The 15653-nt window shown below is 39.7% G+C and overlaps 1 protein-coding gene across 2 annotated transcripts in view; it reads left to right on the top strand.

The window, feature by feature from the left end:
* Window positions 1-15653, top strand: part of LOC124602927 — a 274195-nt gene that overhangs the window by 246402 nt on the left and 12140 nt on the right. For both annotated transcript variants that reach the window (XM_047136357.1, XM_047136358.1), the window contains exon 6: window positions 11666-11782. In XM_047136357.1, coding sequence (XP_046992313.1) covers window positions 11666-11782 — 117 coding nt within the window. The remainder of the gene's footprint in view (window positions 1-11665; window positions 11783-15653) is intronic.

The raw sequence follows: 15653 nt of genomic DNA, 5'->3' as shown, positions 1-15653 counted from the left end.
ATTGTTGATCATGATCTCCACCATGACCGATCCATCGGTTTTCCAATCTCCTGTTTAAGAAATGATTCTGCTTTAGCCTTTTCTGTAAGATTTTCCAAACCATCGGCTGTGGTAGGTTTAGCTCCCTGGTCGACTTCCGCGGCTACACGTGAAACTTGCCCGCACGCGTTCAACCATTTCTTTGCTCACTGCAGGCCGACCCGTTGATTTCCCCTTACAGAGGCATCCAGAAGCTTTAAACTGCACATACCATCGCCGAATGGAGTTAGCAGTTGGTGGATCTTTGTTGAACTTCGTCCTGAAGTGTCGTTGCACTGTTATGACTGACTGATGTGAGTGCATTTCAAACACGACATACGCTTTCTCGGCTCCTGTTGCCATTTTGTCTCACTGCGCTCTCGAGCGCTCTGGCAGCAGAAACCTGAAGTGCGGCTTCAGCCGAACAAAACTTTATGAGTTTTTCTACGTATCTGTAGTGTGTCATGACCATATGTCAATGAATGGAGCTACAGTGAATTTATGAAATCGCTTCAATCATTTGTAATAGCCCTGTAACACATTAACTCACACTGACCACATGCACAGATATCTTCTCTCCTGCTGTCACATCTTGAGAACTACTGGACAGCAACAACAACAGAGATACTTCAGTTCGAGATAACTTCAATAAAGATCAAAAGTTCAATAAATGAATTACAATATCCACAAAAACGTTATGTAGGTACCTGCTGTTTAATGTTTACACTTTTTGATGTGTGTAGCAGTCTCTCTTTATGATTTATTTACATTTATATGATTTATTTACATTTATACTTCACTGCCACCCAGGAACCATGGACCTTGCCATTGGTGGGGAGGCTTGCGTGCCTCAACGATACAGATAGCCGTACCGTAGGTGCAACCACAACAGAGGTGTATCTGTTGAGAGGCCAGACAAACATGTGGTTCCTGAAGAGGGGCAGCATCCTTTTCAGTAGTTGCAGGGGCAACAGTCTGAATGATTGACTGATCTGGCCCTGTAACACTAACCAAAACGGCCTTGCTGTTGTGGTACTGCGAACGGCTGAAAGCAGGGGGAAACTACAGCTGTAATTTTTCCAGAGGGCATGCAGCTTTACTGTATGATTAAATGAAGATGGCGTCCTCTTGGGTAAAAAATTCTGGAGGTAAAATAGTCCCCCATTCGGATCTCCGGGTGGGGACTACTCAAGAGGATGTCATTATCAGGAGAAAGAAAACTGGCGTTCTACAGATCGGAGAGTGGAATGTCAGACCCCTTAATCGGGCAGGTAGGTTAGAAACTTTAAAAAGGGAAATGGATAGGTTAAAGTTAGATATAGTGGGAATTAGTGAAGTTTGGTGGCAGGAGGAACAAGACTTTTGGTCAGGTGAATACAGGGTTATAAAAACAAAATCAAATAGGGGTAATGAAGGAGTAGGTTTAATAATGAATTAAAAAAATAGTAGTGCGGGTAAGCTACTACAAACAGCATAGTGAACACATTATTGTAGCCAAGATAGATATGAAGCCCACGCCTTCTACAGTAGTACAAGTTTATATGCCAGCTAGCTTTGCAGATGATGAAGAAATTGATGAAATGTTGTTGTTGTTGTTATGGCCTTCAGTCCTGAGACTGGTTTGATGCAGCTCTCCATGCTACTCTGTCCTGTGCAAGCTTCTTCATTTCCCAGTACCTACTGCAACCTACATCCTTCTGAATCTGCTTTGTGTATTCATCTCTTAGTCTCCCTCTACGATTTTTACCCTCCGCACAGCCCTCCAATACTAAATCGCTATCCCTTGATGCCTCAGAACATGATCCCTTCTTCTAGTCAAGTTGTGCCACAAACTTCTGTTCTCCCCAATCCTCTTCAACACCTCCTCATTAGTTATGTGATCTACCCATCTAATCTTCAGCATTCTTCTGTAGCACCACATTTCAAAAGCTTCTTTTCTCTTCTTGTCTAAACTATTTATCGTCCATGTTTCACTTCCATACATAGCTACACTCCATACAAATACTTTCAGAAATGACTTCCGGACACTTAAATCTATACTCAATGTTAACGAATTTCTCTGCTTCAGAAACGCTTTCCTTCCCATTGCCAGTCTACATTTTATATCCTCTCTACTTTGACCATCATCAGTTATTTTGCTCCCCAAATAGCAAAACTCCTTTACTACTTTAAGTGTCTCATTTCCTAATCTAATACCCTCAGCATCACCCGACTTAATTCAACTACATTCCATTATCCTCGTTTTGTTTTTGTTGATGTTCATCTTATATCCTCCTTTCAAGACACTATCCATTCCATTCATCTGCTCTTCCAAGTCCTTTCCTGTCTCTGACAGAATTACAATGTCATTGGAGAACCTCAAAGTTTTTATTTCTTCTCCATGGATTTTAATAACTACTCCAAATTTTTCTTTGTTTCCTTCACTGCTTGCTCAATATACAGATTGAATAACATCGGGGAGAGGCTACAACCCTGTCTCACTCCCTTCCCAACCACCGTTTCTTTTTCATGGCCCTTAACTCTTATAACTATCATTTGGTTTCTAGACAAATTGTAAATAGCCTTTTGCTCTCTATATTTTACCCCTGCCACCTTCAGAATTTGAAAGAGAGTATTCCAGTCAACATTGTCAAAAGCTTTCTCTAAGTCTACAAATGCTAGAAACGTAGGTTTGCCTTTCCTTAATCTTTCTTCTAAGATAAGTCGTAGGGTCATAATTGCCTCACGTGTTCCAATATTTCTATGGAATCCAAATTGATCTTCTCCTAGGTTGGCTTCTACTAGTTTTTCCACTCATCTGTAAAGAATTCGCATTAGTATTTTGCAGCCGTGACTTATTAAACTGATAGTTCAGTAATTTTCACATCTGTCAACACCTGCTTTCTTTGGGATTGGAATTATTATATTCTTCTTGCAGTCTGAATGAATTTCGCCTGTCTCATACATCTTGCTCACCAGATGGTAGAGTTTTGTCAGGACTGGCTCTCCCAAGGCAGTCAGTAGTTCTAATGGAATGTTGTCTACTCCCAGGGCCTTGTTTCGACTCAGGTCTTTCAGTGCTCTGTCAAACTCTTCACGCTGTATCATATCTCCCATTTCATCTTCATCTACATCCTCTTCCATTTCCATAATATTGTCCTCAAGTACATCGCCCTTGTATAGACCCTCTATATACTCCTTCCACCTTTCTGCTTTCCCTTCTTTGCTTAGAACTGGGTTTCCATCTGAGCTCTTAATATTCATACAAATGGTTCTCTTTTCTCCAAAGGTCTCTTTAATTTTCCTTTAGGCAGTATCTATCTTACCACTAGTGAGATAAGCCTCTACATCCTTACATTTGTCCTCTAGCCATCCCCACTTAGCCATTTTGCACTTCCTGTCGATCTCATTTTTGAGACGTTTGTGTTCCTTTTTGCCTGCTTCACTTACTGCATTTTTGTATTTTCTCCTTTCATCAATTAAATTCAATATTTCTTCTGTTACCCAAGGATTTCTACTAGCCCTCGTCTTTTTACCTACTTGATCCTCTGCTGCCTTCACTACTTCATCCCTCAAAGCTACCCATTCTTCTTCTACTGTATTTCTTTCCCCCATTCCTGCCATTTGTTCCCTTATGCTCTCCCTGAAACTCTGTACAACCTCTGGTTTAGTAACTTTATCCAGGTCCCATCTCCTTAAATTCCCACCTTTTTGCAGTTTCTTCAGTTTTAATCTACAGTTCATAACCAATAGATTGTGGTCAGAGTCCACACCTGACCATGGAAATGTCTTACAAATTAAAATCTGGCTCCTAAATCTCTGTCTCACCATTATATAATATATCTGAAACCTTCTACTATCTCTAGGGTTCTTCCATGTATACAACCTTCTTTTATGATTCTTGAACCAAGTGTTAGCTACGATTAAGTTGTGCTCTGTGCAAAATTCTACCAGGCGGCTTCCTCTTTCATTTCTTATCCCCAATCCATATTCACCTACTACATTTCCTTCTCTTCTTTTTCCTACTACCGAATTCCAGTCACCCATGATTATAAAATTTTCGTCTCCCTTCACTATCTGAATAATTTCTTTTATTTCGTCATACATTTCTTCAATTTCTTCATCATCTGCAGAGCTAGTTGGCATATAAACTTGTACTACTGTAGTAGGTGTGGGCTTCATGTCTATCTTGGCCACAATAACGCGTTCACTATGCTGTTTGTAGTAGCTTATCCGCATTCCTATTTTTTTATGAAATGTATGATGAGATAAAAGAAATTATTCAGGTAGTGAAGGGAGACGAAAATTTAATAGTCATGGGTGACTGGAATTTGACAGTAGGAAAAGGAAGAGAAGGAAACGTAGTAGGTGAATATGGATTGGGGCTAAGAAATGAAAGAGGAAGCCGCCAGGTAGAATTTTGCACAAAGCATATCTTAATCATAGCTAACACTTGGTTTAAGAATCATGAAAGAAGGTTGTATACATGGAAGAACCCTAGAGATAGTAGAAGGTTTCAGATATATTATATAATGGTAAGACAGAGATTTAGGAGCCACATTTTAATTTGTAAGACATTTCCATGGGCAGGTGTGGACTCTGACCACAATCTATTGGTTATGAACTGTAGATTAAAACTGAAGAAACTGCAAAAAGGTGGGAATTTAAGGAGATGGGACCTGGATAAAGTGACTAAACCAGAGGTTGTACAGAGTTTCAGGGGGAGCATAAGGGAACAATTGACAGGAATGGGGGGAAAGAAATACAGTAGAAGAAGAATGGGTAGCTTTGAGGAATGAAATAGTGAAGGCAGCAGAGGATCAAGTAGGTAAAAAGACGAGGGCTAGTAGAAATCCTTGGGTAACAGAAGAAATATTGAATTTAATTGATGAAAGGAGAAAATACAAAAATGCAGTAAGTGAAGCAGGCAAAAAGGAACACAAACGTCTCAAAAATGAGATCGACAGGAAGTGCAAAATGGCTAAGTGGGGATGGCTAGAGGACAAATGTAAGGATGTAGAGGCTTATCTCACTAGGGGTAAGATAGATACTGCCTAAAGGAAAATTAAAGAGACCTTTGGAGAAAAGAGAACCACTTGTATGAATATTAAGAGCACAGATGGAAACCCAGTTCTAAGCAAAGAAGGGAAAGCAGAAAGGTGGAAGGAGTACTTTTTTTTTTTTTTTTTTTTTTTTTTTGCATGGAGACACCAACTGGTGTCTTTTGCAAACGTCATATCATTTTTTTTACAAGTTTAGTACAAAATATACATATACACAATAATTTATTTTAGTTTAATATTAATATTCACTTAAAGAGTATAAACACTTGTCAATCAAGAAATGTTTCAGTTTCACTTTGAATAAGTTCCCTTTGTGGCCCCTTATAGAACTCGGTAATCTGTTGTACCATATTTGACCACTAATGCATGGACTATGGTCTGTTGTTTTTAATTTTGTTCTTTGTCTGTAGTAGCAGTCTTTATTTCTTGTATTATAGGCATGCATATCAGAGCACTTTGTTTCTTTGTTTTGATGTGTCACAAAAAATATAATTAATTTGTAAAGATACAGTGAGTAGACTGTGAGGTATTTATGATGAACAAAGATTTCCCTGCATGAATCTCTATACCCTAATCCATGGATAATTCTGATTGCTCTTTTCTGTAGGGTTAATATTCTGTTCATATGTATGTCGGCAGCACAACCCCATATCTCTATCCCGTAATTAATCTGTGGAAAAATGGTTCCATAATAAATTGTTTTTAATGTCTGACGTGGAACTACTTTTGATAACTGGCTGATTAGATGTAATGAACTGCTGATTTTATTGTATAAAAATTTGATATGGTTTACCCATCTTAGATTTTCATCTAGGTGAATACCTAGAAATCTGCTGCCTTCTGTGTCCACTACTTCAATTCCACCTATGTTACTGATAGAGGTTTGGTGTGAGTTTGTAAGTTTAAATGGCAATAACTGAGATTTACTGATATTAACTTTCAAACCTTGATCTTGGAAATAAGTAGTTATTTGCTGTAGTCCCTCAGTGGCTACCAACGTTAACTCATCATTTTGTTTACCAAGAAATAACAGTGAGGTATCGTCTGCATAGGTTACCAATTGGGAGTTGAAAGGTTGCTCTACATCATTTATGTACACTAGGAAAAGGAAAGGGCCCAAAATTGAGCCCTGGGGTACACCTTGTGTGACTGTCTCATATTTGGACTGGAAATTAATGATCTGATTATTGATTTTGTAAGTCAGCTTTGTACACTGCTTGCGGTTAAATAAATATGTAGCCAGCAATTGCATGGATGCAGCATTTACATTGTATGACTCAAGTTTACTTAAAAGTAACTCATGGTTTACCGAGTGAAAGGCTTTAGTAAGGTCTAGAAATATGCCAGCTGTTTGCATTCCTTGATCAAGGGCACCATACGTTTTGTGAAGAAATTCCGTAATTGTTATGATAGTACTATGATCTTTTCGGAATCCGTGTTGTGTCTCTGTTAGGAACTTATTTTTCAAGAAATAGTCACTAAGTTGTGTCAGCAGCACAACTTCAAATACTTTGCTGAAGACAGGTATTAATGATATGGGCCTGAAATTTGAAACCTCTTCCTTGGATCCTTTTTTATGCACTGGTTTAACTGTGCCCCATTTCAATACATTTGGAAATGTATGTTCTCTGATACTGCAGTTTACCAGGAGGGTGATTATTTTAACTAATTCCTTATTACATTTTTTAATCACGATACTACTCAAACCATCCCATCCAGATGAGAACTTATTCTTTAGGTTATTTATTATCCTGCCTCTTTCTTTTTCACTTACTTGTTTGAATTCAAAAGGTGGCTCTTCAAAGGGGCAGAGCTTTACCTCACTACTCACAACTGTGTTATTAATTGGACTAACAGCTACAGACAAAAAGTATTTATTGAAAACATTGCAGACTTTATTAGGATCTTTAATTGTGTTTCCTTCATGTCTTATAATTAAAATTTCAGTTTCTGGCTTCGGTGTGGCTTTGCGAAATTGATTTACAATTCTCCACGAGGTCTTGGCTATATTGTCTGATTGAGCTATTTCACTGCTGTATATCTGTTTTCTTAGATTTGAAAGCTCTTTCTTAAAGATTTTCTTGGCTTCGTCGTACTTGGCCTTAAAAACCTGCAGGTTTGTTGACTTGTGTAACACATCCAGGTATTGGATGTTTTGCCTGAGTTTTATCATATTTGCTGGAAGTATCAGTCTGTTGGTTTTTGCACTTTGGTTATGGGTGAACACTCTTTGTATTTTCTTAACAGGGCAGCATCTGTCAAAGTGTCTTAGCATAGTATCATAGAATTTGGCCCATTTGTTTTCAGATCCTTCAGTCTGGTAAACCAGATCCCAGTCCTCTATAGCTAATTTATTTCTTAAGGCAAGGATGTTACCCTCTTTTAGGATTCTTTTATTTTCGATAACTTTTGTCATTTTTGGGATGCTTGTGTTTACATACTCTACAAGCTGGCATTTGTGGTCAGAGTAGTGAAAATCCATATTCCAGCACCTAACACTGTCTTTAATATGTTTACATAGTATAACGTAATCAATTCTGCTAGATATGGACTTTGTTACCCTGGTATCACTATTTACTACATTTATGAGAGTATATGAGTTAAGAGTATCTATTAACCTCATATTACACAAACTGGAAGATTTTGCCTCAATATTCAGATCACCAAGTATAGTTAGGTCCCTGGGACCACAACGTCCCACTACTCTACTAAATATGTCTATGAAGCTAACTACATCCGCCTTTGGTGGATGGTAAATCCCAATAACTTTATGTTCTCTCATAACCTCTCTACACTCTTTGGTGTGGACTTCAATGCCTGTCACTTCAATCAAGCCTTCTTTGTTGTACTGGTCTAGATAGTTTATTTTCTTGTACTCGAGATTCTCACTAATGTAAACTGCCACACCACCACCCTTATGTTGCTGTCTACAATAACTATTTGCTAAGGAGTAGCCCTCTAGTTTACAGTAAATAATTTCATCAGATTTTAATCCATGCTCAGTTAACACTACTATATGAGGTGACTGTTCACTTACAAAAACCTGTAATATATTAAGCTTATTTCTAAGGTACTGTATGTTTAGGTGCATGAGCCTTAGTGGTATTTTTAACTGGTAACTCTGATTATCTTCCTTAAAAATGCACTGAGTTGGTTCACTTACATAAGTTCTGGATCCAGGCACTAAAAGTGTTCCTGTTCTTTGGCGATCTTGCATTTCTTGATCTACTACCCAACCTGGCTTCGGTCTGTCTAGTTGTCAAGGTAGCTGTTGAGGTGCTTTCTTGCTCCGTACAGTCCGAGGAGGTGCCGAGCTGCCTGGTGTTGCAGTAACTGGAATTGTATACTCCACCACATTTGATTGAGTAAGTGATGCTGAAGAGTCTGCAGTTGATGCAACAGCTTCTGTTGTTTTAACTAGCTGGCTTGGCCAGTTGTTTTTACCCAGTCCTGGGAATTTGTTAGTTGCTTTACTTTCCCACAAAAACATGTCACTTTGAACTCTGGGTTTTATTGGTCTTGAGGATCTTCTAGGAGCACAATGTGTTTCTGGACTTTTGAATATCCTGTTCCTGCAAACTGATCTTCCTACTCCATTGTTCGTTACTGTCCTCTTGACAACATTGTGGTTAGTTTCTGGTAGTGTAATTTTTTCTTGCTGTGGTATTATTTGCTCAGTTCCATCTGAATCCTTCCACTCAAGTGATATTGCAGGCTTTAGTTGATTTTTTGGAGAGATGGCTGCAAGTAGAGTTCTGGCCATTTCTTCCTTGCCATTAGCATTTAGGTGTAGTCCGTGAGAAGTGTACCAGTCTCTGTTCTCAGGGACTGTTACAAACTGAGTGTTTTGGAAAGATTTCACTATTTTGGCTATTTTCCTATTTGTTCACCTGGTTTCATCATTCACACAAGACCAGCTTTCAAGATCATATCTATGGGGTATCCCTACTATGATTACATTTGTGTGCTGAAGCTTAATTAATGCTGATGTTATAGCCTTTAATGCCTTGTCTGCTTCGTTTTTGGCTACATCATTTGTGCCACCCCAGATTATAACTGTGTCATTCACTGTGAGATCTTGTAAGTTGTTACAGCTTCCAAGTATTGAAGTTAATGGTGCACCTGGTATAACATTTCCTTGGATTACGAAATTATTATGACTTTGATGCATTAAGTTAGCTGCAACTGATCGCCCATGGCTGTCTGCAAACACTGTTATTCTTTTTTTGTGTTTAGGTGAACTTTTTGTGTTAGTGCTGTGTCTGTTGTACGAATGTTTCTTGCTACTTATGCTGTTTTCTTGAACTATGAAGTTTTTATCTACCCCAGTGCTTTGTTGTTCACAATTTTCATCTTCTTGTAGCACATCAAACCTGTTTCTCTCGTTAGAACACACAGATGATCTAGATTCACTTGTCTTATTTTTTGAGTTCACATTTCATCCTGTCGTGTCTTTATTACCCGTTTTTCTTTGCACTCTATTTACTGATGATGTCATACCGCCAGAAAGATTTCGTTTACTACTAGCAGAAGTTTTGTTTGAAACGAAAATTGCCGGTATGTTTTCATTACACTCATTTTTTAAATCGTCATAATTCCGCTGCTTTATTAGTTCCTCTAACTTATTTACATAACGATTTGCAAGCACAAGGTCTTGCTGAAGCGATGTAGTAACACTTTCTTCTATGCAGTTATCGTTTCTTGACAAAGCTACCATTAGTAGATCGGAGCATTCCATGCCACAGTCACATTTCGTGTCCCATTCTTCCGTTCCCGTGAAACACTTTGTATGAATCCATTTTTGCGACACTGCACATAACTTGATACCTTTCGCGATGTAGTTATTGCACTTTATACAATTTATACTCGATATGTAGCCGTTTACCGTGGAACTATTTATACACACTTCTATACGCGAAGCCATCTTAATACAAGGGCGATGTACTTGAGGACAATATTATGGAAATGGAAGAGGATGTAGATGAAGATGAGATGGGAGATATGATACTGCGTGAAGTTTTTGACAGAGCACTGAAAGATCTAAGCCGAAACAAGGCCCCGGGAGTAGACAACATTCCATTAGCACTACTGATAGCCTTGGGAGAGCCAGCATTGACAAAACTCTACCATCTGGTGAGCAAGATGTATGAGACAGGCGAAATACCCTCAGACTTCAAGAAGAATATAATAATTCCAATCCCAAAGAAAGCAGGTGTTGACAGATGTGAAAATTACCGAACTATCAGTTTAATAAGTCACAGCTGCAAAATACTAACGCGAATTCTTTACAGATGAACGGAAAAACTAGTAGAAGCTGACCTCGGGGAAGATCAGTTTGGATTCCGTAGAAATATCGGAACATGTGAGGCAATACTGACCCTACGACTTATCTTAGAAGAAAGATTAAGGAAAGGCAAACCTACGTTTCTAGCATTTGTACTTAGAGAAAGCTTTTGACAATCTTGACTGGAATACTCTCTTTCAAATTCTGAAGGTGGTTGGGGTAAAATACAGGGAGCGAAAGGCTATTTACAATTTGTATAGAAAGCAGATGGCAGTTATAAGAGTCGAGGGACATGAAAGGGAAGCAGTGGTTTGGGAGGGAGTGAGATAGGGTTGTAGCCTCTCCTCGATGATATTCAATATGTATATTGAGCAAGCAGTAAAGAAAACAAAAGAAAAGTTCAGAATAGGTATTAAAATCCATGAAGAAGAAATAAAAACTTTGAGGTTCGCCGATGACATTGTAATTCTGTCAGAGACAGCAAAGGACTTGGAAGAGCAGTTGAACGGAATGGACAGTGTCTTGAAAGGAGGGTATAAGATGATCATCAACAAAAGCAAAATGAGGATAATGGAATGTAGTCGAATTAAGTTGGGTGTTGCTGAGGGTATTAGATTGGGAAATGAGACACTTAAAGTAGTAAAGGAGTTTTGCTATTTGGGGAGCAAAATAACTGATGATGTTCGAAGTAGAGAGGATATAAAATGTAGACTGGGAATGGCAAGGAAAGCGTTTCTGAAGAAGAGAAATTTGTTAACACTGAGTATAGATTTAAGTGTCAGGAAGTCGTTTCTGAAAGTATTTGTATGGAGTGTAGCCATGTATGGAAGTGAAACATGGATGATAAATAGTTTAGACAAGAAGAGAATAGAAGTTTTTGAAATGGGGTGTTACAGATGAATGCTGATGATTAGATGGGTAGATCACATAACTAATGAGGAGGTATTGAATAGAATTGGGGAGAAGAAGAGTTTGTGGCACAACTTGACTAGAAGAAGGGATCGGTTGGTAGGACATGTTCTGAGGCATCAAGGAATCACCAATTTAGTACTGGAGTACAGCGTGGAGGGTACAAATCGTAGAGGGAGACCAAGAGATGAATACACTAAGCAGATTCAGAAGGATGTAGGCTGCAGTAGGTACTGGGAGATGAAGAAGCTTGCACAGGATAGAGTAGCATGAAGAGCTGCATCAAACCAGTCTCAGGACTGAAGACCCAACAACAACAACTTCATTGCAAAAATTTTTTGTATAACATAATTTTTAATATTATGTAAACTCGATAAAAAATTAAAGTATTGTTCTTTTTTTCTGATTGTAGCTGTTGCTGAAGACTGCAGTGACTTCATTCTGACTGCATTGGACCTGTCAAGAGTGTTTCGTTGTGATCTTTACCCTGACTCAGATGATCCATCACAGTGTGTTTCTTTTGCAAAAGGTTAGTCAACACTAATTTTCAGAAAAGTTAATGAACTACACAGAGGGTAGAGAATATCTCTGAAATATGCTAACTGTAAATTTCTTCCACTTAACCAGACATATGGAGTTTTATTCTTACTTTGCTATAATATTTAATTATAGTCATTCTTTCCCATAATTTATTCAATGTGTGTGCTATTCATTAATATTATTATGTTATTCTTTTACTGAACATAAAAGGAATATAAAAAATTGGAGAAAAAAATTTAAAAAACTAAAGATGGCTGGTTTCCAAACTGATGTTGAACTTGAGTCCTCTGCTGTGACAAAAAATGGATTTAGTACTGATGGTTGTTTTGGTTTAAAACAAAACCCTAAATTACATGAAGAAGGAAGGAAGGAAGATTAGGGTTTATGGTTCCATCATCACAGATAGAGCACAAGTTTGGATCAAAGAATGGAAAATCCAGGATGGAATGTAACAATACGAGAGAAGGAAGGAAAGTTGCTACTCACCATATAGTAGAAATGCTGAGTCGCGATAGGCACAATAAAAAGATTCACACAATCATAGCTTTCTGCCACTAAGACCTTTGTCAGCAGAAGACACACATACACACACGTACACACACACTCACACAAGCGCAACTTGCACACATGTCTGCAGTCTCAGAGACCTGAAACTACACTGTGAGCAGCAGCACCAGTGAATGATGGGAGTGGCAACTGGGTGGGGGTAAGGAGGAGGCTGGGGCAGGGAGGAGGAGGGATAGTATGGTGGGAGTGAAGTGTTGCAGTTTAGACGGAGGGCAGGAGAGAAGGTGCAGAGGGGGGAGGGGGTAAGTAACAGAAAGGAGAGAAATAATAATTAAAAAAAAAAAAATTAAAAGACTGGGTGTGGCGGTGAAATGACGGTTGTGTAGTGCTGGAATGGGAACAGAGAGGGGGCTACATGGGTGAGGACAGTGACTAACGAAGGTGGAGGCCAGGAGGGTTACGGGAACATGGGGTGTAGTGCAGGGAAAGTTCTCTCCTGCGTGATTCAGAAAAGCTGCTGTTGGTGGGAAGGATCCATATGGCAAAGGCTGTGAAGCAGTCATTGAGATGAGGGATGTCATGTTTGGCAGCATCTTCAGCTACAGGGTCGTCCACTTGTTTTTTGGCCACAGTTTGTCGGTGGCCGTTCTTGCGGACAGACAGCTTATTGGTTGTCATGCCTACATAGAATGCAGCACAGTGGTTGCAGCTTAGCTTGTAAATCATGTGACTAGTTTCACAGTTAGCCCTGCATTTGATGGGATAGGTGATGTTAGCGACTGACTGGAGTAGGTGGTGGTAGGAGGATGTATGGGACACGTCTTGCATCTAGGTCTATTACAGGGTTATGAGCCATGAGGTAAGGGATTGAGAGCAGGAGTTGTGTAAGGATGGATGAGTATATTCTGTAGATTCGGTGGACGGCAGAATACCATGGTAGAGGGGTGGGAAGGATAGTGGGTAGGACATTTCTCATTTCAGGGCAAAACAAGAGGTAATTGAAACCCTGTCGGAGAATGTAATTCAGTTGCTCCAGTCCCAGATGGTACTGAGTTACAAGGGGAATGCTCCTCTGTGGCCAGACTGTGGGACTTTGTGAGGTGGTGGGAGATTGGAAAGATAAGTCATGGGAGATTTGTTTTTGTACAAGGATGGGAGGATAATTACAGTCAGTGAAGGCTTCAGTGAGACCCTCAGTATATTTAGAGAGGGATTGTTCATCACTGCAGATGTGACGACCACGAGTGGCTAGGCTGTACAGAAGGGACTTCTTGGTATAAAATGGGTGGCAGCTGTCGAAGTGGAGGTATTGTTAGTGGTTAGTAGGTTTGATGCGGATGGAGGTACTGATGTAGCTATCTCCGAGGTGGAGGTCAACTTCTAGGTAGGTGGCTTGTTGGGTTGAGTAGGACCAGATGAAGCAAATGGGGGAGAAGTTGAGGTTCTGGATGAATGTGGATCCTTCCTACCAACAGCAGCTTTTCTGAATTGTGCAGGTGGGAACTTTCCGTGCAATACATCCTACATTCCCATAACCCTCCTGGCCTCAACCTTCGTTAGTCACTGTCCTCACTCATCACTGTTCCCATTCAAGCACTACACAGCCATCATTTCACCGCCACACCCAGTCTCTTAATTTTTTTAAATTTGTATTTCTCTCCTTTCCACTACTTACTCTCTCCCCCCCTCCGCACCTTCTCACCTGTCCTCCATCTAAATTGCAACACTTCACTGTCCGCCAATCCCACCATACTATCCCTCCCCCTCCCCGACCCAGCCTCCTTCTTACCCCCACCCAGTCACCACTCCCATCATGCCCTGGTGCTGTCACTCGCAGTGTAGTTTCAGCTCTCTGAGACTGCAGACGTGTGTGCAAGTTGCGCTTGTGTGAGTGTGTGTGTACGTGAGTGTATAAGTGTCTACTGCTGACAAAGGCCTTAATGGCCGAAACCTGTGATTGTATGAATATTTTTATTGTGCCTATCATGACTCAGCATCTCCACTATATGGTGAGTAGTAACTTTCCTTCCTTCTCTCTTAGAGCACAAGTTTGGATTGTTTTATTAAGGATGGGGACGGATGTCAGCTGTGCCCTTTCAAAGGTGGAACTATCGGCATTCCTTGCAGCTGACTTTGCTTCCCCTGCTGGATGAAGTGCCATTGATGATTTGGAGGATTATGTCACTGCTACATGACAGTGCTCCAACTCATTTCACAATTAATGTCCAGACACATCTCAATTGAGTGTTGCCTGATCAATGGATCGGAGGAGGGGGTCCAGTTGCATAGCCTTCTTGTTCATCGGATCTCAACCGTGTGATTTCTGGTTATGGGGCCATCTCAAAAGTATCATGTATGCAGAGCCCATTTCAGATGTGGAGACAATGGAGCAGCACACTCATGCTGCCTTTGACATGTGAACGTGTGGGACAGAACATGCCCCAGCATGTACACGCATGTGTTGAAGCATATGGAAACTGTTTTCAACACATACTGTGCTTTGTTCATTAGACCTTTTTTGTTCCATATACTCTCATTAATCAATCCCTAGAGTTTGTAAATGGTAGAAAAAATCACCCTGTATAATGCTCTTCTAAGTTTATCATAATTATATTTTCTATTATAATATAAATATATCACTTTTTGTTGTCTATATACGCTACAGCAGTTTGCGTAATAATGGCTCTGTGCACAGATATGAAGTTTTGTAAGATGATTATGTGTACTTTCTCCTCTGTTATGTTCGTGAGAACATGATCATTGCGTCTATGTATCCCTAACAATTCTTGTAGATGCTCATTTTGTGTGTTTATAGTTATAACAATGTAATAAGTCACCACAATGCAAATAATTATTTCTGTTATATAATGAGTCTATGTTGATGTCTTCAACAACAAACATGTTTTTATGTTCTGCTGTCTTTTTCAGTAAGTCTTCAACATGGTTAAAAAAAAAAAAACCTTCAATACTGCTTTCAGTTGACATACATAGTGCTGCTATAACCAGACTGTTTTCAAATGGTTCAAATGGCTCTAAGCACTATGGGACTTAACATCTGAGGTCATCAGTCCCCTAGACTTAGAATTACTTAAACCTAACTAAGCTAAGGACATCACACACATCTATGCCCAAGGCAGGATTCGAACCTGCAACCGTAGCAGCAGTGTGGTTCCAGACTGAAGCGTCTAGAACTGCTCAGCCACAGCGGCTGGCCCAGACTTTTTTCCTTAGTTTGAAATTTACTGCTGCAACCTCAAGTACCATTTCAGTTTTCAGCTCATTAGTCCATGTGACTTTTTCTTAGGCTATAGCATTTCTGCAGTAGATGCCTACCCCACCACCTAAGAGTCAGC

The sequence above is a fragment of the Schistocerca americana genome, chromosome 1 (genome assembly GCF_021461395.2).
Source record: "Schistocerca americana isolate TAMUIC-IGC-003095 chromosome 1, iqSchAmer2.1, whole genome shotgun sequence".
NCBI classification, from domain to species: Eukaryota; Metazoa; Arthropoda; class Insecta; order Orthoptera; family Acrididae; genus Schistocerca; species Schistocerca americana.
The sequence above is the reverse complement of the archived record's forward strand: the minus strand, read 5'-3'. Positions and strand labels throughout refer to the sequence as shown.